The sequence below is a fragment of the Sitophilus oryzae genome, unplaced genomic scaffold (assembly GCF_002938485.1).
Source record: "Sitophilus oryzae breed Bouriz unplaced genomic scaffold, Soryzae_2.0 scaffold_808_pilon_pilon, whole genome shotgun sequence".
Taxonomy (NCBI): domain Eukaryota; kingdom Metazoa; phylum Arthropoda; class Insecta; order Coleoptera; family Curculionidae; genus Sitophilus; species Sitophilus oryzae.
The window spans coordinates 250996-278261 of NW_022147426.1; the positions used below are offsets into that span (position 1 = coordinate 250996).

General features: G+C 33.4%; 2 protein-coding genes across 6 annotated transcripts; one reads left to right on the forward strand and one right to left on the reverse strand.

Annotated features, from left to right (window-relative positions):
* Positions 1-211: 211 nt before the first annotated feature.
* LOC115888719 (serine/threonine-protein kinase ULK2) lies at positions 212-27177 on the reverse strand. Of its 4 annotated transcripts, none has more exons than XM_030908527.1 (19): positions 26775-27177; positions 26626-26718; positions 26477-26560; positions 14126-14162; positions 14018-14068; positions 11653-11790; positions 9968-10041; positions 9731-9891; positions 7242-7390; positions 7030-7128; positions 5017-5101; positions 4492-4672; positions 4297-4404; positions 3902-4136; positions 3552-3721; positions 3180-3459; positions 2919-3055; positions 2718-2853; positions 212-1004 (listed from the first exon to the last, which is right to left on the reverse strand). In XM_030908527.1, the coding sequence occupies exons 1-19, from the start codon at positions 26862-26864 to the stop codon at positions 931-933; spliced, it is 2382 nt and encodes a 793-aa protein (XP_030764387.1). In that variant the 5' UTR covers positions 26865-27177; the 3' UTR covers positions 212-930. The 4 variants fall into 4 exon arrangements, with proteins under 4 accessions (XP_030764387.1, XP_030764385.1, XP_030764386.1 ...); XM_030908525.1 differs by having other exon boundaries at positions 5017-5161; XM_030908526.1 differs by having other exon boundaries at positions 7239-7390.
* Positions 18936-26339, forward strand: LOC115888721 (probable serine/threonine-protein kinase kinX). Of its 2 annotated transcripts, none has more exons than XM_030908528.1 (11): positions 18936-19143; positions 22333-22369; positions 22793-23003; positions 23102-23146; positions 24326-24418; positions 24477-24545; positions 24608-24721; positions 25383-25442; positions 25502-25633; positions 25696-25866; positions 25927-26339. In XM_030908528.1, the coding sequence occupies exons 1-11, from the start codon at positions 19091-19093 to the stop codon at positions 26217-26219; spliced, it is 1278 nt and encodes a 425-aa protein (XP_030764388.1). In that variant the 5' UTR covers positions 18936-19090; the 3' UTR covers positions 26220-26339. The 2 variants fall into 2 exon arrangements, with proteins under 2 accessions (XP_030764388.1, XP_030764389.1); XM_030908529.1 differs by having other exon boundaries at positions 25386-25442.
* Positions 27178-27266: the final 89 nt, after the last annotated feature.

The window sequence follows — 27266 nt, forward strand, 5'->3', positions numbered from 1 at the left end:
ACGAATGTTTTCTTACTAACTATCGAATTATTCGAATGAATTGCAACTATCGAATGTTTCGATAGTATTCATTTGATACTTCCCACTACTATTATTTATATAGAGATATTTATATTTTTGATAAATGTTTTGACTACGCCTATGGTGTATGCGGTGGTATCATAAAGTATCATACCAATTAATAAAGAAAAAACAATACTAGAAATAAAACAAAAGTTAAAGTCAGCTCATTTATTAATAACTAATAAAATATATACTGACAAAAAATCACAAAAATCTTCGTCGAATACATACTAAAGATTAACGTCTTACAAAAAAAAACAATCAATATTAAAAAACGATAATAATATCTCACCCAATTAATGATATCTTGTATATTAGATAATATATCTACGGAGAGTAACATTTTTTACATCTTTACATATTTCTTTACATATACCCTTACTCTTTTTATGTAAATAATACTAATGTTAATCTTACAATAGGTAGTAAATACGAGGAAGAAATATAAGTATACATATATCGTTAATAACTATCACGAATTTGATTAAACTATATAAATTAATTATTAATGATCAAAATAAACCTATCAAATTTTTTAGCAACAACTATTTGAATAATTTCTATTTTGTTCAAGAGAAAAATACTTGAAAAAAGCGCCTTCAAATATAAATTCATGGTTTCTTTCTAACTAAATCATCATTTTTATTTAACAATAATATTTTTCTGAAAATAAATTCAATGATTTAATCTGACACTGCCAAAAACTTCGTTATGTCAAAAAACGTTTTAAATTTGAAGGTCTACATTATGTCATTTTGAATATTTTTCGCTGAAAAGCCCCATATTTTTATACCGGAAAATCTAATAAAAAAATACATTGTCAGCTGTATGTTTATTTTAAAAAAAAGTCGATCCTTTTTTGTTAAATTAGTGTAGATCGGTAGCGAAAATATAACCCTGTTGCTGTAGAACGTAGAGGCGTTTCTCTACAGCGTCTTTGTCTGAAAAAGATACAATAAATGTAAAATTTAAATCGAAAAAATGATACAATAGAGGGCGTTTCAAGTTCGACTCACACCATTAGAATCTAAGAAACTGTAAGATATACGGGGTGACTTAAACAGGGCCAAAGTTGCCGAATTTGAATCGCCCGGTATAGGGTGGCGCATTTAAAAAAAAACATTTAGAACAGGTGATATTTGACAAAGTATGATATTGTTACTAATAATATGTATTAAAACTTGATTTAAAAATCTATCTTTTGTTATTAATGTATGTTCTAATGCAGAAAATAAAAAAAATATACAGGGTGTCCAAGATACAATAATAAGAGGTGATAGATCTGGTCAAAAGAAACATCTTTTCTCTTTGCCATTTTTAAAACAAATTGAAAATAACTCAGTTATTTAATTTCGAAAATTTAAAAAAATAATGGTAACATTTTGAGAACCGCTGGCGATAGCCGGCTATTCGACGCCTCAGGTGAATAAACAAGTGGCACTAAAAAGTTTTTTAAAATTTACTGGAGAATGTCAAGAAAAAATGTTTCTGCGGCCAAAATATACTATAGGGACACCCTGTATTAAAGTAATAAAGAAATACAGGGTGATTCCTGTAAGTCAGTCATGCTTTCGAGGAATGATAGGGGACGTCGAAATATTAATTTTGATATAGCACACTATGGGTCGGAAATGCCTCTTCCGCAAGATACAGGGTGTTAAAGTTTTTGAAAAATTAAAGATATTCTTTAATATTTTTTTAACAGTTGAAAGTATAGTTATAACATTTTATTATAAGAATCTGCTTAACAGAGACACTTTAAATGTAAAAAGAAGAGGTTTTAGTTTCAACCAGTGGCGTAGCTGTGATACGCATCGGGTAATATTTTCAAAAAAAAAATAGTACGCCACTGATAAAAATAAAAATTTCGGAGTTTTTTTATTTACTCGGTTTATTTCCAAGAAAAAATGTCTCTTGCAACTTTCTTCTATTTAACACCATTGTCACAATTTAAAAATAAATATTTTTTTACTAAAAACCTTAAATATGCGAATTATTTTAACTACCTTAAAACTACGAATTTTATTATTAACAATAAAAAAAATTCTAGTTTAAATTTATAATTTTTAAAAAAATTATTTAGAGCTAATAGTAAAAAGTACTAAAGTTACTCAAGATGAAGGGAGCTAACGATGCACATGTTTTTCTGCCCTCTAGTTATAATAATTCGCTGTATTTAAGATTTTTATTAAAAAAAATATTTATTTTTAAATTGTGACAAAATGGTGTTAGATAGGAGAAAGTTACAAGAGACATTTTTTCTTGGAAATACACCGAGTAAATAAAAAAACTCCTAAATTTTTATTTTTATCAGTGGCGTACTATTTTTTTTTGAAAAAATTACCCGATGCATATCACATCTACGCCACTGGTTGAAAGTAAAACCTCTTCTTTTTACATTTAAAGTGTCTCTGTTAGGTAGATTCCTATAATAAAATTTTATAACGATATCTTCAACTGTTAAAAAACTATTAAAGAATATCTTTAATTTTTCAAAAACTTTAACACCCTGTATCTTGCGTAAGAGGCATTTCCGACCCATAGTGTGCTATATCAAAATTAATATTTCGACGTCCCCTATCATTCCTCGAAAGCATGACCGACTTACGGGAATCACCCTGTGTATTACGATTAAAGAGAAAACTTCTACTTACACTTAGTTAAGAGTCCTCTATCCTGAGGATTTTGCACTTGCTGAGACAAGCTGTGCAACAGAATCTGAGCGGTCTGGTACCGTTGGAAACATTCGCCCGGATTGCCGAAAAGTTCGTCCAATGCCGCTGTTTGACACTGAAATTATTTTTGAAAAAGAAAATCATTAATTTTAATTTTTTTTTTAAATTAGTAACACTCACCATCTGTATAGCGTGGTTGTAGATAATTTTATCAGCTGTGATATCGGTTGTGGTGATCTTGTTCAATAATCCGGTACTGTTGAGCTGCTTGCATTCAAGCAGGGTGGTACGAAACTTCGTGTTAAGCGTAGAAACAACTACAAAAAAAAAGAAATATACTTGCAATTTTTCAAAAAACTCCAAAATACCCTCTAATTTGGGATTTCTTAATCCCCGCATTAGAGCATATTAAAAAAAACGAACAAATGCAATAAAACTCACCATTTTTCACAGTAGTGCTAGGCCTAAGCTGACCGCTTTTCAGCTGTTTCGTGGCCAAAGCCAACCCGCTGCTGAGCAGCTGAAGCGCGCGCACCAACAGGACAAACTGTTCGGTGCGCCTGTCCGTTTCGGTGGTGGGGAGGGGATTGGCCCCGCCCTTATTAGTGACGTTGTTCACCAACGCGTTGATAGGTGCCGCCCTCTGGGAAGCCAAGTCTATGATGCAACTGCTCAGGGCAAGGACAAAATTGATCTTGGCTAGGGTTTCGTTGTGTTCCTTCTGTAATGTTAATTCATGGGGTAATCTTCATTCACAACCTTGCAATTAGTGATAAACATATGGATGAACTGAAAAAAAAGTGTCATACTAACCTCTAAAAGAGTCTCTTCCGGTAATTCAGGACCCGTGTAAGAAATAGGTTGCGGTTCGCAAGTGGCAGCGTCATTTTCCGTGTTTTGAAACAGGGCATGGTAGTTGCCCATTTCAGAGATCTCTGGCAATGTCACTGCTCGGGTACAGAAAGGTATAATAGGAGAACGACCTACAAAAGAATATTTGTATTAATATAGAGGGCGTTTAAAATTCGAGTACGATTATTGTGTGGGATTTCGGAATCTATTAAAGATAGCGGTACCACACCTCCTTTGGTAGTCCCCTTCGGATTTGGGACACTCTGTACAGTTATAATACAATGTATTGGTCCAAAATAGAAAATACTTACCCAAATTGTTGTTGTCGCTCAAGTTAGGACTACTCAAAATTGGCACCCTGGCCAAGGGACCACTCAACATGGGAGGAGATGTGCCTGAACGTTTTAAGGGTGAACTTAGTGGCATATTTTTGGCGCTAGTTGGCGACACCGTCCACAAACTAGGAGGGGGCGGGGTTTCACACAAAGAACTGGAAGTTGAACGCCTCCTACCGCCACCAGGTGGCGTTCCAATCACAAATTGAACCTACAATAATAGTTATAACTGCATATATAACAATTTTTAATAGGAACTATAATTTGTCATTTTAATTCTAAAGTAGATAATATTTTCCGGAGGTCTGTTTGTCTCGAGCTAGACTAACTATAACAATAATAAATATAAGGAAACAAAAAATAATGCTTACAGATGGAGGCGACAGCGATGCAATATCAATATCCGTGCTCATCTGTCTGTCTGGAGGTCGCTTCATAGTGATTGGTTGAGATCTTGGCACTGTGCTACTTTTTATTGGCTAAAAATTTATCCAAAAACGCTTAGTAAACATCGACAACTAGTATTTTAACGACCGTATACTCAAAAATCTCTATCTGACACTTACTTCCGGTGAGGGCGGAGCCTGCGTATCTTCTCCTTTCTTTTGCGAGTGCATCCTCTCAAACGCTGCCCTCTGCGTGGGCACAGGAATGGGCTCAGATATAGGCAAAAAGTTGGGTCTTGTAGGGCTAATGAGCGCTCCCGGTTCAAAGTTAGTAATACCGGTCCTAACAGGCAACTGCATGCTGTAAAAAGGTATTAGAGATGTCATATATAAATTATATGTGATATCATATATAAATTATATATGACATCATATATAAATTATATGACATCATATATAAATTATATGACATCATATATAAATTATATGACATCATATATAAATTATATGGCATCATATATAAATTATATGACATCATATATAAATTATATGACATCATATATAAATTATATGACATCATATATAAATTATATGACATCATATATAAATTATATATGATCAGATAATTATAATCGCAAGATGAACTAGTTCCGATCAAATTGGCCGAAAATACAGAGTCTTTCCTTATCTATCGCTTATACATACTTGAATGTTTCCTTTTCTTTGTCCTTGTCCTTTTCAAGGCTCATGTCGATGGACTGATCGGACTGGATCTGGATATTCTGCGACACTATAACATAATCATCTTCAGGACTGGAGCTGAGCGCCGTCCTGGCAGACCTAGGCGATTCTGCAAGAGCAGATCGACAGCGGGATTAGTAGAAGCAGCGAACGCAAGCGGTGGAAAAACGTTTTAGTAGACCAGGAAAATCCAGAGAAAATGATACAAGAAAAGTTGTTGTGCGGATAATAAAAAATATCGTTATATATGATGTACGGGGCGGTCCGAACTGTATTCTGCAAATAAAAATAAGTAAAAAAGTTCGTATAAATGTATGTCCTAGAATGAAGAAGTGAGTTTAGGTTAGATTAGAATTAGGTTTTAGTTGGTTTTGCATTAATTAACCTAATCTAAACTTAAGCTAAACTGACCCCCTTTTGCATATTTTGGGCTCCTATGTAGCGTGGGTAGGAGCCCGTCATAGTGTCGTGGCCGTGATCGTGACCATTCACGAATCCGCACACGTTCATGGAAAAAATCGAAATAAAAATGAAACTTCTACACCCTGTATCTCCAAAATTAAGCATTTTACGACATACATATTTACGAACTTTTTTACTTATTTTTATCTGCAGAATATGCTGCCGAAGTTTCCGGAATACAGTTCGAACCACCCTGTATAATAATATGATAGTGTATGTCTCAGTAGGTAGCTGAGACATTTTGATAGATAGTTGATTAAAACTTCAATTTAATAACTATTTAAAGTATTATATGAATTCTTGAATTAGAGGTGTGTAGTTCGTGAACGAACTAGTTCCAATGAACTATTCCGACACCGGAATGAAAGGAACTAGTTCCTGGTTTCTCAAAGAACTAGTCCCTCAGGACCTATTTCGGGATCGAGACTGTGACCGATATAGAACAATATGCGACGGCGACGGATCGGCTAGCGCGCGTAGTTCAATGGTAGGCAGGAGTGGGGAACGCCAGTCGTACGTTATCGGATCCGGACCTAGAGGAACTAAACTAAATAGACTAGTTCACGTACGAACGGATCGGGCCAGCGCGATCGATGCTAGGCAGGAGTGGGGAGTGCCAGCCGTATGCCGTATGTTATCGGATCCGGACCTAAAGGAACTAGAGGAACTAAATAAAAGACTAGTTTACGTATGGATCAGCCAGCGCGATTGATGCTAGGCAGGCATAGGGAGTGCCAGCCGTATGTTATCGGATCCGGACATAGAGGAACTATTAAAAGACTAGTTCACGGAAATCTATCCAGTCGGCAGATCCGAGATATAATACAAGGCGACGACTATAGATTCGGCCTTGTCTATTGCCGCAGCCGGCGCGGGTAATTACCACAGAAAATTGTCGTGGATACTGTTTTTGATTTTTAGTTTGTTTTTTAAATATTTTATGGGAATGTTTCAATTTAGGTCCCTAAAATTAAAAAATATCTTATAAAACGAAGTAGATATTCTGAATTTTTAGACAAAAACAAAAGGCTTGAAGTGGGGAAAATTGCAATTTTTCGTAAAATTTTTGAAATATTTGCTCCAATTGATTTATGATATAGTTTTTTAAATTCTGATTTGAGTTTTTTTTTATTTTTTTTTTATCTGCAATAAAACTTACCTATGTTTTTAACATACACAATTACACGCCTCGTTATATCTCCGTACATTATAAAAATTATACAGATCATACTGTGAATAGTTCTGACTGACAACGAAACGCATTAGCAAGCAAGGGGGATGTCAATGTTAGTCGGGAACTATATTGTGAACTAAAGACCTAGTTCAAGGAACTATTCCTCTGGAGGAACTAGAACTAAGGAACTAGTTCCTCCCAAGGAACTAGAATTCCCACCTCTATCTTGAATAAAAAAACTAATGATGTGAGTCCATTTTCCCAAAAAATGAATAGTTTTGTAAATATGCGGAAATTAAATAATGATTTTTATTAGCACGAAATAAATTTAAAAAACTTACCCGGTTGCGATCTAGGCGGTGTTGCCACCTTTACAGGCGTCGACGGTTTTAAAGGAACTTTGGTTAGCGGAGACGAACCGTATATTGGAAGAGGCAGTTCTGAAATTAATAATAAACATGAAAAAATATCTTTAAAGACATAAAAAACTTAAATAGACACACTGCTAAAAAAGCGTCCATAATTTTCTAATAATTTTAAATAAAAATACCACTTTGTATAGGACTTTGATGATGCTGGACCGGGTCCCTTTGCAAAAATTTGTGGTTAAAAAATATCTCGAACTCCATCCTGTCTTTCGGGCTTCTTTTGAGAAGCCCCATCAATAATTCGTGCAGTTCTGGCGAAGTACTTGGAGGAATTCTGAAGACAAAAGTCAATAATTATAAAAAAAAACTATTCTATAAGAGCGTCTCTTAAATAAGTGCAAATATCAAATGATATTTTCCATTTACCATTTAGAAAAACTAGAAAATAACGGAGTTATTTAACGTTGAAAAGTTAAAAAATAATTCTTACATTTTGTGTAAGAATTATTTTAAGTCTCGAGAAATAACCCACATAGTGCTTTATTATTATTATTAAAAACTCATACCCAACTCATACCTACATCGAAAATATTAGTCATGAATTACACTACCGAAGAAAAAGTATTGATGATTAAATGGTATTATCAAGGAAATAGTTATCAAAAGGTGTCGGACATGTTTGCTGCTCTGTATCCGAATAGACCGATACCTGGAAAATCTAGAGTCGCAAGAAATATCCAGTGATTTTAGACCTAATAAATAATTGCAGATGTGAAGCAAGGCAGGGACAAAGAGATGCAAGAAATGATACCGACTTGGAAATTTTATTGTGCGTGGAAGAGAACGATGGAAAGATCAGCACAAGGAAACTTGAGGATGAAATAGGAATAGATCACACTACAGCGTTTCGAATTTTGAAACGACATAAATACTATTCCTTCAAATATGAAAAGCACCAAGAGCTAAGAGATGGGGACGAAATACGGCGGCAGGCGTTTTGTTTTGATATGATGGAAAGAGCAAACACGGACAGGGAATTTTTAAAAAACATATGTTTCACTGACGAATGCACGTTTACCTTAAATAATGAACCCAATATTCAAAATTATCGATATTGGAACAAAGAAAACCAACACAGGTTTGTCGAAACAAGGACGCAATATCCACAGAAAGTAAATGTTTGGGCAGGGATATTCGGACACAATATTATCGGGCCATTATTTCTTACGCGAAATTTAAATGCAGAATATTATTTGGAACTACTCGAAAATCATATTTTACCTGATTTACATGATGCCGCTATGGAAAACCAGGAAGTTTGGTACCAAATGGATGGCTGCCCGACACATAGTACCCTGGCTGTTCGGGAATATTTAGACAATAGTTTTAACGGAAATGTTATTGGCCTAAATCATACAGTAAATTGGCCAGCAAGGTCTCCTGATATTTCGCCAAATGATTTCTTTCTCTGGGGCCATTTAAAAAACAGGATATACAAGAATAAAAAATACCCAAATCTAGACGAGTTAAAAAATGCTATTTCTGCCGAATGCAATAGAAGTTTACCAACTAGCGAATGTAAGAAGAGAATTTTATGATCGCCTGGGTTATTGTCTAGCAGTCGATGGAGGAATATTTGAACATCTTCTTAAATCCTAAAGTTCTAACAATTTAATAGTACCTAAATTAATAAGTTATTGAATATTGTAATAATACTATAATTAACCTTGTAATTGATTACTTTATTTTACTTTAATTCATATTAATTTGTATTTATAAATACATCTTTAAGATTTCCGATGTAGGAATGAGTTTTCAATAATAATAAAGCACTAAATAGGTAAATTTCTGAAATGACAACTTCATTTGACAGTTATCTTTTACCTTGACTGGTGCTCATAAGTAAATACAGGGCCATAAGAAAGGAGAAATATTTAAAAAGAAATCGGCGATAACTCGTAAACGAGCTGATCAAAAATATCTAAAGTTATTCTTTTGAATGTGGGTTTTAGTGCTCTTCAATAAACCTAAATAGAATTATTCTCTAAAATAATTAGGGAAGCCAATAATGGACCCCATTAAAGTTTACATGGGATTTCCTATGTCCCGTCCGACGATGCGACACCCGGTTTTATTTATATGGTTTTGTAACAAATTGTTCGCTATTTTATGGCAAACGCTGAAGCTCTGCAAACCTTAATCAAGCCTTAATCCAAGCACGTGTGTTTGGAATTTTGGGTGTGGCTTAACACGACAGGATCGGGTTAAGCCTTGGGCAGATTTCTGAAATAAAATATAAATTTCCTATGACCTCTGAGAGCGACCCGAACAGTACAGCGTAACAGACTCTGAAGTGAAGATTTGCTGTTTTAGGTAAAGTGATAAAAAACTTAAAAATTAGTCACGTTCAAATATTCCCGCCATTTAAAGAACCAACAACGGCAACGTCGCTGGATGGGGTTGCACATTTAGCCGCTCCTCCGATTATCGACTGCTGGCGGGCGGCGGCTCTCAAAATGTTGTCATAATTTTTTAAAATTAAATATCTCGGTTATTATTAATTTATTTTAAAAATGGTAAAGGGAAAATATGTTTCTTTTGGCCAGATCTACCATCCCTTAAAATACTTGCACTTATTTCTGGGACACCTTGTTATCCTGCTCATAATTCATACTTGGGAATTAAAACGGGAGTTTTCTCGTAAAACGTCTTCAATTCCTGAGGACTTCTGGCGTAAAACGGCGCTTTCCCAGTCAGAGCCTGGTAAACGATCGTTCCAACACTCCACAGATCGGCTTTGGATTCATAAGGGAGAGACATGATCACTTCCGGCGCCTTAATGTTCCAAAAAATAATAAAAAAAAATATTTAACAGATTTGACGCATATTTTTTATGTATTTTTTCTCTCACCATGTACATGGGACTACCGCATAAAGTAGCTGCCATCACGCCATCTTGCAGGAACCTGGCGAATCCAAAATCAGCTGCAAAAAAATATTTGATTTTAAAGCTTCATTCAGAACCATTTAATTCAGAAATTATTTAACTTTTTCTACTAATTGAAGATAAATAAAATCTTAATTCGGTTCAAGTAAAATACACGTTTTTTCGTCTATACACAGTGTTTTAGGTGATACGTTTTGACTGACAGGCAAAACGTTAAGCGTAGACGTAGCTTTAATCGTTTTTTTGACTACCTACTAAATAAACTAAGCCTGTTTTATCTATTTATTTTATTAAGTGTAAGTATAAATTATGATAATTAAGATAAATATACGGTTTAACGTCAAATTTTGATGAATAACCCAATAAATTGTGTAATATGATCAATATCTGGTAGTTTTAAGCTACGAAACAAAATAATTTGCAAGAAAAACCATGTGATTTCTGTTAATTCACGTGAAGGTTATCTCCTAAAAAATATATTAAATAAATCATTTCATTTCGTGAAAGAGATATAATTTTATTAAATGCTTTGTTAAAAAAATATTGTCTTTCCAAAAATTAGTTTGTTAAAAAATACCCAAGTAACAAAATTCAGACTTCCGACTAGTTTTGACTATGCGCAACGTTGAAATTGGTACTTTTCCCTGCCCTAGGCATACCCAAACCTCAAATTACGTAGCCAAAACGTCGCTACGACGTTGCATTTAAACAGTTGTATATTTTGACCCTTAGCAACGTTGGTAAACGTTGTAGGGCACAACGTTGTTAGAAGTGGGGTTTTATACCGTTGTCATTACGTCGCTAGAAGGCATGTTTATTGTACTACAGAATAACAAACGTAGTACAACGTTGTGCAACGTACTTTTAAATTACGAGTGTAAGTACATACTAACTACAACGTAATACAACGTTTCATTAAACGACCCAAAGCAACTTCAAAATTATAACCAATTACTAAGTTGTAAACTATAATTTTAAAATTAAAACTAGGAAATAAAAAAGGGGTTTTGTCATATTTCGAAGTATCATGGTCACTTTCAACAGTAAACTAATCTTCGTTGATGAATTTCAATTGCCGACATCTCAAAACTTTGCAGATTTGTCGAAGGTAAATTCACCTAGTTATTTCTTAATGGAGCATAATATAATCCATTTCTAATTCATACATCATTCATTTTGGTTTCCCCATGGTTGAATATAGTAATATTTGACGACGAATATTTTTAATTTAACTTTTAGCACACGACGTACTACGTCACCTCAAACAACGTCGCCAACGTTGGCGACGTTGTAGCGACCCTAAAGACATCCACCGTTTTGGTGCAAATATGGGCCGTTAAGACGTCCGTCGCTTCGACGTTGTCCGGCAACGTTGGGTTGCTCCTGGCGACGTTGTGATTACGTTGAGCAACGTAATTTTGCTACTTGGGTATCTTTTACAATTTATTTGGTACTTTGAAACTTTACAGCCATTACTCTAGATCTCTCTAGATCTCGTTCTGAAACAGTAATGTGCAAAAAATCTCCGATCTAGATATTTTAGTTCTCTAGAAACTTCTAATGAACGCTCAGCCTGGGACACCCTGTATATGACTAAATGCAATATTGTTACGAAAATTATTCTATTTCATTATTGGATCAAAATTTACCGATTTTTAATTTAATTTCTGTCGGAGGCGGATACTTTTTTGGTCCGAGTGGCAATCCGGGGTAACTCAGAAGAATGTTCTGAGGCTTCAAATCCCTGTGAACGATTCCCTTGGCGTGCAGGGCCTTCATAGCACCAGCTGCAGATCAAAAAAAAAGAAAGACTGTTAAGGCTGTAGTAGATACACACACACCGGAAAAATCTAGGGATATAATTTTATTAAAGTTAAAAATAAATGTTTTGAATAAACAACCACATATTTGTAGGCCGATTCTTCTACTTCGATTGAAACGAAGTAGTCACACTAGTTATTTCTAAATTTGGGATATTTGCAGAAGTGTTTGTGCATTTTTTGTCAAATGTATAAAAAGCACCTAGCATCAAATGTGGGAATTTAACCTGTACTGGCTATGTTTTTATGATAACTGGCCAGAATTCATTCAGATAACTCTGTTTAGTATTAAACGACATTATGGAGCGTAGACATCTTAACAGAGACCAAATGCTAAGGGCCATGGGTATGCTCGAAGCTGGAATGCGCCAAATCGACGTAGCTAGAGCGTTAAATACAACGCAAAGTGTAATATCGCGATTAAGTGCACGCTACCGTGAAAGTGGTGATGTTGCTGAAAGGTACACAGGGCGACATCGCATTACTACCCCTCAGCAAGATCATTTTTTACAATTAAATGCTCGACGCCGACCGACTCTTACAGCACCAGAGCTTAGTTTAATTCTCCAGGAAACACATAATGTAACCGTTAGTCCTGACACTGTTCGCAATAGATTAAGGGAGGTCAACTTAAGAAGCAGACGCCCCTGGAGAGCTCAACCCTTAACGAGAGGAAATCGAGAGGTACGATATTTGTGGGCTCAAGATCATGTTCAGTGGTCGAATGAACAATGGGCCAATGTTCTCTTCACGGATGAGTCACGCTTTGGAATTCATCCGGATTCGAGAAGGCTTAGGGTATGGGGAGAACCGGGAAATTTTATTCGGTTGGATCATGTTCAGGAAGTGCACCCTTATCAAGGTGGAACAGTTATGGTCTGGGGAGGAGTCCAGTTAGGCCGAAAAACTGATCTCGTTTATCTTGAAAGGTTTCTAATAGGAATCACATATCGTGATTTAATTCTTGAGCCTGTCGTGTTACCATATGCCAATGATTTTGGGAGAAACTTCATTCTCATGCATGACAATGCACGGCCTCATACAGCCAGAGTGGTAAGTGAGTTTATCAATGATCATCAATTAAACATCTTACCCTGGCCGGCACAATCTCCTGACCTCAACCCCATCGAGCACGTATGGGACGCGGTCCAAAGAAGAATTTTGAGAATGGGTATGCCTCGTGAAACTCGTAGAGATCTGGTTCGGGCCGTGAATGCAGCGTGGCAGGCTGTACCTCAAGAAGAGATCGACAACCTGATCAGGAGCATGGAGAGACGATGTAGGGCTGTAATGAACAGTAGAGGAGGCTATACCCTTTATTAAGTAAAAATGGTTTTATCTTTTTTTTTAATTCACAGTTTAGAATAAAAAAAAATGTGTGTATTTTTTTGAGTTCAATAAAAATCAAGGTAAATTTGAAAAATTCGGTAAATTTCGCATTTTTATTTCCAATCCGTCCTGTAAACTATTTGTTTGTTTTAATTTTATTATATCAGAAATACAAATAATAAAATTACTGACGATGGCTGGATAAAATTGTAATATCCCTAGACTTTTCCGGTGTGTGTAGTTGACGTATGATATGTCATTCTATTCAGAGTGTCATTTTCTATCGAATAAAGTAAAAATATACCGAGGGTGTCATTTAAAAATCAAAAGATGTAGTCATTTCCGGTGAAACAGGAAGTAACAAAAAACAATTGAATATGTCAATCAATCCTAATTTATTTCATATACTAAAATACCAAAATTCGTTTTTTTACCTAAAAAAATAAAATAGTTATAAGCTAAAAAAAGTTTCTTTCTCTTTTGAGACGCACCCGGTATACTGATAAATTATTGGTTGCATTGAAAAAATCTATTTTAAGATAAGGATAATAAACAGACTAAATTTTGGAAAATACATAAATGCTGTAGTTCCAGGTAGACATATTTTCATTAAAAATCGCAAAACAACTAAGGCAGGTAAAAATTCGTCATTATAATTCTAAAAAATTATGTATCAAGGTTTTTACGTAGCCTTGTTTTAGAAATTATTTATTAATGTATAATATTTAAGTAACTAATTATACTAAAAATAAATCAAAATGTTTATAAAACATTCACATTACAGGTTAGATAAAAAGAAACAATAAAAAATCAGGAAAAAAATGGTTTATAAAGAGGAATATCTATCTATAAGTTGCATACTTACCCAACTGATTTAAAAACAGACGTATTGTGTCTTCACTTAAGCTGCCTTTAGCTGAAATACAAAAAATAACAATTTGTTATATTAAGTTAAAATAGAAGTTCATTTTACCTGTCAAATAATCAGCTAAATCGCCACCACTGCAAAACTGAAAAAAAAAAGAAATAAAAATAAGTATAATCAATGCAAAAAGAATTATATATAAAATATAGGTACGCATATCAATTTATTTTTATCAAAAAATAACTTAACTATACTAAATATTTTTATTGTAAAAATATTAACACCCTGTAGTTAAAATTAATTATATTTATGAGTCATATTATTCACCTTAGATTGCAGTTTTAATAGAAAAATGATTGCCCAGAATTGATAAGACTTTTTTTGGATAATAAAATTGATTTTAGAGTGCCTTTTAACTATCACTATATTAAAGAATCTATTAATATATACAGGGCGTTTCATAAATAAGTGCGAGTATTTTAAGGGTTGGTAGATCTGAACAAAAGCAACATATTTTCTATTTAGCAATTTTAAAATAAATCGAAAATATCCGAGTTTTTAACTTTAAAAATGATATTTAAAATAACTGTGTACTTATTAAACGCACAAATATGCAGAATATGAGTCGGGTAGGAGGTGGCAACATTGCAAGGTTTCGATACAAGGTCAAGAAATTTAAGGAGAATGAACCTGCGGCAATAAAAAGTTTTTTTTTATTTCATTGAACATGTCAAAGTAATGCAAAAATTCGATTTTTTTACAAAAAAGTACCAGTTAAAGTACTTGCACTTAGAAGAAGACCCCATGTATTAAATTTTATTGTTTAGCTATGAGAAACAAAAATTAATTAATTACATTAATAAAGATGCATTTGTTCTTAGAATTATTTATTATTAGACAAGAGACAAATATTTGCTTTTAATTATCAAACAATAAATATAATTAATAACAAACATACTTCAAAATGTTATTAATAATTAAATCAAACATTTTAATAACTATTTAAATTTTTTCTTATGAATTTAAAGGTTTTGAATTTCGCAAAAAATTAAAACTAATTAGATCATTTTGTTTTACAACCTTATTTATATATAGAAATTTGATTATTTAAGAATAAATATCCTGTATAAAAAGGTATGGAAAATCGTATTTAAGATATTACTCATGTATAAATATTGATTCTCTCAATATTATTCATCTAAAAATACGAGATAAGGCAAGTATCAATCACGAGACCCAAGGTATGGCTGTAAATAATAATAAAGAATTTATAAGAAAATATATATATAATACAAACTGGGTCACTCTGTATGTAATTAGCAATGTAAGTTAGTTTTTAAATTATCCAGTTGTATTTGTATTTTACTAAGAGTGAGTCCCAGGTGGGACCCTCCACTGAGGCCGCGAGAGCCTATTGTGGCTCAGTTTCTACAAGCTCTTTAATAGAAAAAGAGCATTAAAGTTCGCCCTCAAGACCCAGCCTTTTAACATAGGCCGTTATGTCCGAGGGTGATATGTCTTCTAGGTCTGATAAGTCTAGCGTGGGTTTGCCAAACACCTCAAACCTGGTCCTGCCCCCAGCGGGGCAGGTACACATAACGTGCTTCATTGTTTCGTCATCTTCCATACAGAGTCGGCATTCGGCGTCTTCCACCAGTCCCATCCTCTGTAGGTGTGATCTCAGCCGGCAGTGGCCCGTGTATACTGCAGTAAGCGTACGCGCTCCGTTCCTACCAGCCTTTAGGAGTTCATCTGTTCTACGTTTGGATGGCCCTGCTAGGATTGTTTTGGCATGTTCCATTCCGGGACTGACATGCCAGTCCCGAAGCGTCACACCCCTAACCCATTCACAGAGCCTGTCTCTTGCGAGCCTGCACCAGATTTGGCGAGGGAATCAGCACATTCATTTCCCTCTAGGCCGACATGTCCCGGTATCCATATTAACGACACTTTGTTTCCATCTCCTAATATATTGAGTAGTTTCTTACAATGAAGAATCGTCCTGGACGTACTTTTCGTTGCCTCAAGTGCTTTCAACGCGGCTTGACTATCCGAAAATATGCTTATTGTTTTCCCGGTGTATTGCTGTTCTACCAGCAGTTGCACACAGGTTTCAATCGCATATAGCTCAGCTTGGAAAATAGTGGTGTGTTTTCCAAGACTCTGGTAGATCTCAGTCTTTGGACTGCTGCAGTAAATTCCTGCGCCAGATCCTTTATCGTTTTTGGATCCGTCCGTGTATCGGAAACAGCACGTTGTAGGTGCGCGTCAAAAGTTGGATTGGTGGTGTGAGATCCGAGACCATTCCCAGAATCTCATCCGAAAGCTTGCCTCTTGCTCGACTAGTGTGTCAAAAAAATTTTTTTTTGTACAAATTTAACCTTAATTAATTTTTTAATTTGAAGAATAACCCATTTTGTGTTTTGCGATGTTTTGTTATGATTTTTATAAATAAATATTTCAGTTTTTCTTATTTTATAAAATATTTCATATATTTCCAATATTTCCATATATTTCCAATGTTTCAAGAAATATTTCCGAAAATATATTTCTGGAAATTTTACATCACTAGGTATAATCCTTTATCTTTAATTTCCTTCTTCATTTGTGTAAAAATAAAAAAAAACAACGCTTTATTGTACAAAAAGCCAAAACAGCTTCATCGACAAAGCAAAACAAAAAAAGCACAAAAACAAATATACAAATAATACAAAAAATGTCATACAATACAAATCAATTCAAAAAAAAAAAAATTACGTCATAAAATTACAAATAAAACATATATGGACATTGCAGAACACAGGCGTATCTAGAAAATTTTACCAAAGGAAAACTGTAAATGGATAAAATCATGTTATAATAACATAAAATCAAGAGTTATAAAATATTAAATACTAGACCTTTAACCAGTGTGTGAGATGATCAAAATATTAAAATTAAAATTCTAAATTGTTCATGATTAAACATCAACAAAAAAGTCGTTTACCGCATATAGGGCTCTCTCCAGTAAGTATGATTTCAGAGCTTTGCGAAATGCGGGAAAGAATGAAAGTGACTTGATATTCGAAGGCAAATGATTGTACATTTTCTTGGCATTGTACAGTATTGAGCCCTTAACTAGTTCTGAGCTCGGGGTTGGCAGATAAATATCGTGCTCCGCATTCCTAAGTGGATAGTTGTGAGAAGGCCTTTCCGGAATAGAGAATATGTGCTTGCGGATTAAGCAAACGGATTCAAAAATGAATAAGGAAGGAAGAGTCAGTATTTTGAAATTTTTAAAGAAATTCTGGCAGTGAGTTCTACTGTTTAGTCCCAATAAGTATCGAACTGCTCTCTTTTGAAGTTTGAAAATACGATCAAATTTTGTCGCGCAGCAAGTACCCCAGAATGGAAGGGCATAACGAAGATGCGACTCAAAAAGGGCATAATAGACCATTCTAGAGGTTGATGAGTTAAGTTCCTTAGACACTGATCTTAGCGCAAAACAGGCAGAGCTTAGTTTCTTTGATAAGGCTTCGATGTGCAAGTCCCATTTTAAAGAGTTGTCCACAACAAGTCCTAAGAATCCACAGAGTCCACGACGTCAATAGTGGTGTTATTAAGTACAAAAGGTTGTATAGTACTTTATATGACAAAACTTTTAGTTTTTGAAAGGTTGAGGCATAGAAGATTAGAATCGCACCAAGATTTAATGGTGCGTAGGTCACTGGATATAGTATCATATAGTGCCGTAACATCTGGGCCGCTCCAAGTGAAACTAGTATCGTCCGCAAAGAGGCAGATTTTACCGCTAATGTCTAGATTCGCAATGTCGTTGATAAACACCAGAAATAAAATAGGGCCAAGTACTGAACCCTGAGGGACACCACATTCTATAGGCTTACAAGAAGACATAGACGTATCAATCCTCACAAGCTGCCTTCTGTTGCCAAGATACGACTTAAGCCATTCGAGCGGCACTCCCCTGAATCCATAGTTTTGCAATTTGTTAATTAAGATATTATGATTTACACAGTCGAAAGCCTTAGAGAAATCACAGAAAATTGTAGCTGTAGAGTGATGGTTATTCAGGCTAGAGTATACATTATTAAAAAGGTCGAACATAGCATCATTTGTGCAACTGTTACTTAGAAATCCAAATTGATGGGTAGAAAGAATTTTATATTTAAGGAGAAAAGATAGAAGCTTTTTTTTTAACCAATCTTTCAATGATCTTAGATAATGTGGGCAGGAGAGCAATTGGGCGATAGTTCGAAGCTTGATCTTTATCTCCTCCTTTATGCAGAGGAATAATTATTGCTGTCTTAAGGCAGTTTGGAAAAACTCCTTTTTGGAATGACTCATTAATTAAAGTAGTAAGATAGATTAATGTGCATTCCGGAAGTTCAGAGAACATTTTGAGAGTAAGCCCATCAGTCCCCAGATGAGAATTTATTTTTAATACTTTTAATTGTACTACGGAGCTCATCTAATGCTACGGGCGTGAAGAAGAAACTGTGTAAATTCTCATTTGCTTTAGGATACCTAGCCAATTTAACATAAAACGTTAAATGCCGAACGCTTATTTTGCTACTTTTTCGGACTGGTGAAATGGACTGGTAAGGCCAACTGGCTGTAAGAGCCATTAAAAAAAAAAGAAGAGTCGAACGATTTCTAGAGCTTGACCTCGCCAAAATTATTATCGATTGTCCTGCCTCGGCCTTCTTTGACACCGTTTTTTTTAGAACGTATGGTATGTCTGAGTGTATTAGGCGCCTACTCTTAAGAGTTAAAAAAATGTAATAAATTATTAAATATCATCTAGTAATAATGTAATAATCAAAAATATCGTATAGAGTGAGATATTCGGCACTCATTATCTTGATGTAGGGATCATTTCGGTAAAAGGTGTCAGAATTATAAGCGGTTATCTTATCTTATCTGGGGTACTGTAAACGTAGGTACTATTATTATCAGCAAGTATTTCGCACGGCTCACTTCACATTCTTTTTCCCGTGGATTACGCCCAAAAAGAATAGTGTTTTTCAAGGGTAGAACATCATAAAAATCCATTTTACAGACATTTCCCGAAAAATGGCTTTGTTCAAAATGAGTTTAGTGTTCGTGCTAGTGTTTTGTGGGATTGCGTAAGTATTTTGTAACGAAGAAATATATTTTTAGTATTTGTGGTGCACAAGATATACGTTGCGATAACGGATAATTTTGAAACGAATGACTGTATTTAATTTTCCCTGATAAGATACCTGAATAAAATTGTGTGCATGTGTATTTCCTATAAAATTTTCAAAAATTAACTTAGTAACTAATGTCAATTCGACGTCAAATAAGTTCAAGATCACCCTGTCAAATTTGTTTGAAAGATTAGTCATGTTTTTCTTCAAATATTTTGTGTCATGTTACACATAAATGTTTGATCAAACATCTTTGTTCCATTTGTTTGACAAGAAACGTATGTAAAACGTGTCAAAGATTTTTTTTATGTTTCTTGAAGTTATTTATTTACATATCCCAGATAAAAAACAAACAAGATTTTGGTATGGTAGTATATGACATAATCAGAATTGATTGACGTATTCAATAGTTTTCGGTCACTTCCTGTTTCACCGGAAATGACTACAACTTTTGATTTTTTAATAGCAGGTACTCTGTGACATTCTGAATAGAATGATATATCTTATGTTTATCTTCGTTTGACATTTTCAATTAAAAAAAAATGTATTTTAAAATTCAATCTGGAGTGCTATGGTTGTGTTAAAACCACTAATTTTTAATCAAGGAGCTTTGGAAAAATATATATGATCGTATAATCACAGTTTAAAGAATATAAATATATCAGTTGACCCACTCTAAGGAATTCTATTGTTACTTCAAAGGCGGCCCGTGGCCCTTCGAGGTGACAAAAAATTTGTACGTTTACCGGGTGCAGCGGAAGTGCTATTTTATCAGACAGAACGCTGGCCGTATACGAGGGATCAACTAAAAATACTAAGGAATTTTAATATAGCAAGTAGAAAAATAAAAATACAGTACTAGTTTTATAGATTAACAGTTTTAGGCGTCTTTAATAATTGATCAATATTTATTAGTATTTAGTATTAAATATACCTACATACCTAACTCTTTGTAATATGGAATTGTTAATAGGGTAATTATTATTAATAATTATTATGGAAACCCCATATGAAAAATGTATACTAAATAAATATAATAAGCTAATTTTTTTAATATATATAATAATAATTTGCATATTTCTTAAATTATAGCATGTTTTGCTTTATAGATGTTTGCATTTTACTTTAATTACCTCCCGGAAAGCCTAAATTTTATCGTAAGGTAATAAAAGTACCTTTGCATACAACTTGTGTTGCCATCGTCAATTTTTTTTGAATTTTTTCTAAATTTTATGATTATCATGAACAGTAATTATGACTGTTAGTAGTTAATTGTGTAATAAATTTTACTGTTCGATAAAATTTAGTAAAAACTAAAAAAAATGACTATGGCAAGACAAGTTGTATCCAAGTACTTTTTATAACCTTTTAATAAAAAGGTAGATAATTCAAGTTAAATGCAAACAGCCAAAAAGCAAAACATGCTATAACTTAAAAAATATGCAAATATAATTTATTACAGTATTTACTACTAATTGAAGAGCACACGGGAAAAATAATGAAAGTACCAAAAAGCTACACCTTTTGGTACCTAAATAAACGGGAATATCGATAACGGCCACATAGAAACAGGCATTTAAAAATGGGAAAAACGATATAAACTCGGATATAAAAGTCTATGCGTAATTTCAATTTAAAAAAACGGTTTCCTGAACATTTATCATTTCTGGATACTCATCGTTTTTCCCATGTGCTCGTCAATTGTTATATTTACTGTTACATAAAATTTAGTAAAAACTATAAAAAACTTGTCAATAGCAGAAGAAGTTGTATGCACGTATTTTTATTACCTGACGATAAAATTTGGACTTTCCAGGTAGGTAGTTAAAGTTAAATACAAACATCTAAAAAGTAAAACATGCTATTTAAAAAAATGCAAATATATTAAATAATAATTTAATATGCACTTTGCAAACCGGTAAATACTGCAAAATCCAAAACATAATAGTAAAGTATCTACTACTACTACTCTAAAATATCTACTAAAATAATAAACTAATTGTTAAAAATAAATATTTTGTGCATATTTCCAGTAAAATCTTTTCTTAATTTATATGTATATTTTTAAAACCATTTATTCATAGTTAGGTTTCAATAATTATAATATATTTAATATGTCTAATACTTTAATTATTATATACTTAATATCCTATACTATATAAACACATACCTTCCTTCATCTTTTGGGCACCTAAAGAACGATATATTGTCTGTCATTCTACTTTCACAACCATCCACTGCACAAATATTTCTAGCAGACATTTTATTCACAATTCGAACAAAACAACGAAAACACTATTTTTGGTTCACCCTGTGCATCGGGCCGAAAACAAAACTAAAATAAACTTGGAACGCTGTGTACACGTCGAGCAACGGATGTAGACTGACCCAAGTCTACAAGACAGACGGGGAGCGGCGGGAGGAATTTTGATACGGGCGAAGAGTAGGTCAACTGATATATTTATATTCTTTAAACTGTGGTATAATGTTTTTCGTAGCTTTTCCTGGCAGGTTAAAAGATGCCCTAATCTAATCCTAATGGAATGAGGGTAACTCATTAACATATTTGGAAAAAAGCATTTTTTCCAAATAATTTGGTACCACACACTTGGTATTGTGAGACAAATTGTTGTTAAGAACACAGCGATTACAATCGTAGATTAAAATTTAAAATACTATTTTTTAAGTAAAAATTTCAAAAAAGTTGACACACATGTCAATCAGAATATCATTTTTTATCAAATAAAGTAAAAAAATATCGAGGGTATCATTTAAAAATCAAAAGTTGTAGTCATTTCCGGTGAAACAGGAAGTGACCGAAATTATTTGAATACGTCAATCAATCCTGGTTTATGTCATACACTAACATACCAAATCTCAGTTTTCTATCTGAAAAAATAAAAAAGTTATAGGGGGTGGGCCATTTCGGAAAAACACTCGGTATAGAATATGGTTTTGTGGAGGTTCAGTGATCCCAGTCCTAGCCACTGTGTACAGTCAATATAATAAAAGAATTTAAATAAAAATTATGTTTACATGTCTGGTACGGATGGTAGAGTATTTTTAGCAAAAGCCAAATTATACAGGGTGTCATTCTAATAATTTAAAGTTTTAGTTTTTTAATATAGATTTTTCTTTCTTTAGATTCTCCAAAGCACAAGATTTGGAACTTCTTGACCAAGTAAGTTACCCAAATTCTTTTTAGATCTTGTATGCATTACCTATATTTTATTTTTTTAAATTAATCGCACATTTCACTAGAAAAATTACGATAAAACAGTTCCTGTTGAACCTTTGGCACAAAAACATTTCAAATTTATTATTTCAGACTAATAACTATCCAGTCAACAGGTATATTTTTTGTCAATTATGACATGTATTGACTATTTCGATTCCAAATAGCTTAAGAACCATTACTCCTAGCGATTTTTACCAAGAGATCTTTTTTATACAAAAAAATGACAGAAATTATTTGGAAAAAACCGAAACAAAAACTAAATTTTTGCACACTGAACTTAAACATTTTTATCCGTAAAATGAGTTTCCAGATTACAACTCGGACCACCCTGTATATAGCATTAATATATTGTTTTATATTATAAAGGAATTCAACATATGGGCCCCCGAAGAACCCGAGGCAGCTTACGAAGCTCAACTAGCCCTACAAACGCTTTGCGAAAACTACAACTTTGTTGTTGACAGTCGACAAATTGACTGTTCAAACATCCTACTGACAGCTCGACCGAAAGATGCCGAATATGTGCATTCGATCAGCAGAAGAGACGCTGAAGAGCCTGAAGAAGGATCTGGCAATGGTAAGAATTCTTTCTCAAATATTTCTTAATTTTAGACAAATATTTTTTCTGTAGTTTTTAAACTATAATAATTATTTTTTTTTTATATTTCATATAAGAACCTGCCATAGAAAGTGAAGCTCAACCTGAATCAAACCAAAACGGTAAGTTTTATAAAATAAAAACTATTATAAAAACTATACAGGGTGTCTAAATAAGTGCAAGTATTTTAACTGGTAGTATGAGGTTTTTTTGTGAAAAAAAAATGTTGAAAATTTTATACTTATTTTCTGGGAAATTTTAAAAAACTTTTTAGTGCCACTTTCTTATTCACCAGAGATTTCTCTACGGTGTATCTAAACCTTGCAGTGTTGCCACCGTCTATATTATCCATATTCAACATATTTGTATCCACTGTAATTTTAAATTTGTACACAAAAAATTACGAGTAATAATTCTAATCATATCAGTGTCTATTACTAACAATTCTAGAAATAATAAATATAAAGTTCACTAGTAAAACCCCTATTCTACAGGGTATCTCTTAAATAAGTTTTTTTAAGGATCAGTAAACTGATGATCAAAAGAAAAACATATTTTCTATTTACCATTTTTTAAAAAAAATTAACGTAACTAAGTTATTTCACTTTGAAAATTAAAAAAAAATAATGCTCACATTTTGAGAACCGCTGGTATTAACCGACAATCAAGCGACTGTCAACTTATTCGACGCCCTGCGTTGCCACATAATCAAGAAAGTATATATTTGGCTGAAAATACTTCGTAATATAGCTACTATAAGAAAATCTGCCATATTCTTTCAGTTTAGTTGTAAATAACTGTAAAATGTATGAGTGTATGTTAAAAAATAAATACAGCGCAATTTTCTAGAACTATTACTAGTATGTGCCACTGGTATAATAATTAAAATTAATTCTCTCTCTCATAATTTATTGTGTAGAAAATTAAAATTACTGTAGTATTATAAAGACTCAAAATTTACAGAATGTGGGTAGCGTAGGATGTGGCAACATTGTAAAGCTACGATACACCGTCAAGAAATTTCGGGAAAATGAACCTGCGGCACTAAAAAGTTTTTTTTAGTTTCGTAATGTTTTTTTTGCAAAACAAACTCTTATTTAAGGGACACCCAGTATAAAAATGAATTAATACCTAGAAAATCAATAGCATTCTATCATAAACAAATATTTATACTTCCAGCTTAAAAAAATAGACCAACACTGATTTTGCCTCATCTTCAAAATTATTTAAATAATCTTTTAGTAAATTTTAAATGCCTATAATCTGTTATTGTCATACTTTAATACATTTTTAATTGGTAGAAGCCGAAAAATCAGAGGAGGCTGCTGTTGGAGGAAGTATACTTTCAGCTAGAGAACCAAGTCCAGATGCACCACATGAAGACAACGCAAATGGTATGAATACATTACAAACTTTATTAGTCTCGTGGTTTAATTTAATTCTTCATCGCAGATACTGGCGCGGTAGAGGACGAGGAAGAACCCAAGAACCCAGATGTTGCTCCTGAAGCAAGCCAAAACAGTAAGAAGAATTATATTCACAAAATATACACGTATAAATAAATAACGTTAACATTTTTTTAGACACTGCAAAGCCAGAAGAAGTACCCAACGTTGAAGCTGAAGAGAAACCACAGGAACAATATGAAGATAAAGTTGAAGAACCTGCTCCAGAAGAAAATGAAGATAATAAAAACGGTAAGATATTACTTTAACATTTTTTTTAGTAGAAAATCAACTGTGAATGAAAAGCATTATACAGGGTGTCCGGAATTAATGCAACAAAATTTGGTCATAGATTCTTGAAAAAAAAAGGTGACCCGTATTTTTTATTTTTTTTTTTAATATCTCAGAGCCGAAAATCACTAAATTTGGTACACGTTGTTTCACCATAAAATGACATTTTTTGATGCCCCTATATACAGGTCACCTATTTTTTTCAAGAATGTATGACCAAATTTTGTTGCACTAATTTCCTGACACCCTGTACATTAATTAATTACCACAATATTAACAGGGTATGTAACCTTTATGCAACTAATACTACATATAACAAATCCCCTTTTTTATTTGTTTAAATTCAACCACAGACTAATAATATAAATATACAAGCTTGCAGTGCAAAACAAAAGTAATATAGAGATTAAGAAATTATACCGTGGACAAATTTGCGGTGGACAGGCAGTTCTAAAATTTTTTTCTGAAATATACAGGAAAATTTACAAGAAAATGCACGATTTTGTCTGTGCCAAAAAAAAGGTCATAGACGTGTTCCTGGGGTCGACATATATATCACCCCTATTTACATTTCTTTAAGACTCACCCTGTATTGTAACTTAAATTAATCAAACATTTTCAGTAGAAGAAAATCCAGAAAAACCAGAAGAACCCGTACAAGAAACCGAAGATAGTAAAAACGGTAAGATATTTTGAACTCTTCAATTAGACTGAATAAAATAATTACTAAATTAACTTCAGATGAGAGTGAAGTAAAAGAACAGAACAAAGAAGACTCTGAAGCAGCTGCAGCAGAAAAAGAAGCTGCAAAAGCCGAAGCCATCCCTGTAAATACAGCTTCTGGCAACAACCAGGAAGGCTCAGTTGAAAAAGGTACAGTGTACAGGTGAATTAATACGAACTCTGAACCTTTGATACTCAATATTCTGTTTCAGTACTACCCAGCGACCTTGCTGAAGTAAACGGTACCCACACTAAAGAAGACATCATTGAAGAACAATCCGCCAATGCAGCTCTTTTAAAACCTGTACAAGAAACCCCTTCAAATGGAGTAGAAGTCAGTGAAAGTGAAAAGGCAGTAAGAAAGTTAGCAGAAAAAGCAAACGGTAAGAAAAATCCATGTTTTTTTACTATAATCATATCACTAAACAATTATTTCTTTACAGAGGAAGTTCAAAAAGATTCAAACGCCCCAAACACTGGGGAAAGTACTGTACAAAGAGGCAGTAAAAGCACAGCAGTCCTCCTGGTCTTGCTGGTCGTCGTTTTGGTAATTGGAGCGGCTATTTTTATACGTAAATACACGGGAAGCAAAAATAAAAATAAAGAACCGGTAACGACAAACGGAAAGAACGGAGACATCGAACAAGGACAAGAATTGAAGCCCCTGATGAAAGATGGAACTAAAGCAAGCCCAGTGAAAGAATACTCTGAAAATTCCAAAGGAACCAAATATTAATAAACCTAACTTCGATCATTATCGTGTATATAAATAGCGTTAAGATTTAAAATACATTTAAAATTATTTATAGATTTTTTTAAGAGGTACAATAATAAAGTTAAATTATTTACTATAACAGGCAGTTTTAATTACCCAAAAAGAGCAAAATAATAATTTTGTCAAATACTTTCAAAGAGATAAATCATAAAGAAGGCCACAGACAAAAATAACTGTGCCAATTAAATTATCAGATCAGATAGTACAAAATTACTTACTTCCATCACTAAATACACACTATTATCCTTGTCTTGGCAGTCCAGCAAAGCGACAACGTGTTCATGATGCAACGCAGTCAATTCCTAAACAAGAATAAATACGTTAATAACAAATTATTAGTTGTAATTAAGACAATTTATATACGAACCTGGAGAATCTTAACTTCCTTGGCTAGTAGATTCTGCGATTTTGCCAGATTCTTCTTAGCTATACACTTGATAGCTACCGCAAAGTTTTTATTCTAAAATAATAAATATATAAGCGTGAAATTATGGAATAATTAAGTTTTATTGTTACCTTTCTGTGCCTTCCTTTGTACACAACAGCAAAGGCTCCATGACCCAAAATATCTTTAGGGGCATATTCGAAGTCCTCTATAATCTCCATTTTAGTGTAGTTTTGTACAAATACCTCGCAAATTCACGTAGAATAAATAAACGAACTTATTTAGAATCAACAATGTGCGCGATTAGTTAAAAATACCTTGGAAATGTTACATTTTAAATTTCACGATACCACAAATTCGCCTTCCATGTTTAATCTACATACTGTACTTCTAGACGAAATTAATAAAGATTTTAAACATTTATGATATCTACCACGGCTTACGGAGACTGGCAATCGCGTTTAAAAACCAAAAAAAAACTAAACACGAGCAGACATTTTTTTATTGATTATATCGGAAACGTCAAACGCGTCAGCTGAAAACAAAAATAAATAAAGGAATATTTCTCGTGGAAGAAACCTGTAATTATGATAAATTCACAGATATAGCGGTATGAACGAATT

What these genes read in the sequence shown, in the direction of transcription:
- LOC115888721 (XM_030908528.1), top strand. Translation starts at nt 19,091, where the DNA reads ATGGCTTTGTTCAAAATGAGTTTAGTGTTCGTGCTAGTGTTTTGTGGG. An exon ending in AAATGAAGATAATAAAAACG is followed by an intron (nt 24,722 to 25,382) that starts GTAAGATATTAC and finishes AAACATTTTCAG; the next exon opens with TAGAAGAAAATCCAGAAAAA. An exon ending in GGAAGGCTCAGTTGAAAAAG is followed by an intron (nt 25,634 to 25,695) that starts GTACAGTGTACA and finishes ATTCTGTTTCAG; the next exon opens with TACTACCCAGCGACCTTGCT.
- LOC115888719 (XM_030908524.1), bottom strand. Translation starts at nt 26,864, where the DNA reads ATGGAGATTATAGAGGACTTCGAATATGCCCCTAAAGATATTTTGGGT. An exon ending in ACAAAGGAAGGCACAGAAAG is followed by an intron (nt 26,719 to 26,774) that starts GTAACAATAAAA and finishes TTATTATTTTAG; the next exon opens with AATAAAAACTTTGCGGTAGC. An exon ending in ACCGCCTAGATCGCAACCGG is followed by an intron (nt 5,162 to 7,029) that starts GTAAGTTTTTTA and finishes CTGCTCTTGCAG; the next exon opens with AATCGCCTAGGTCTGCCAGG.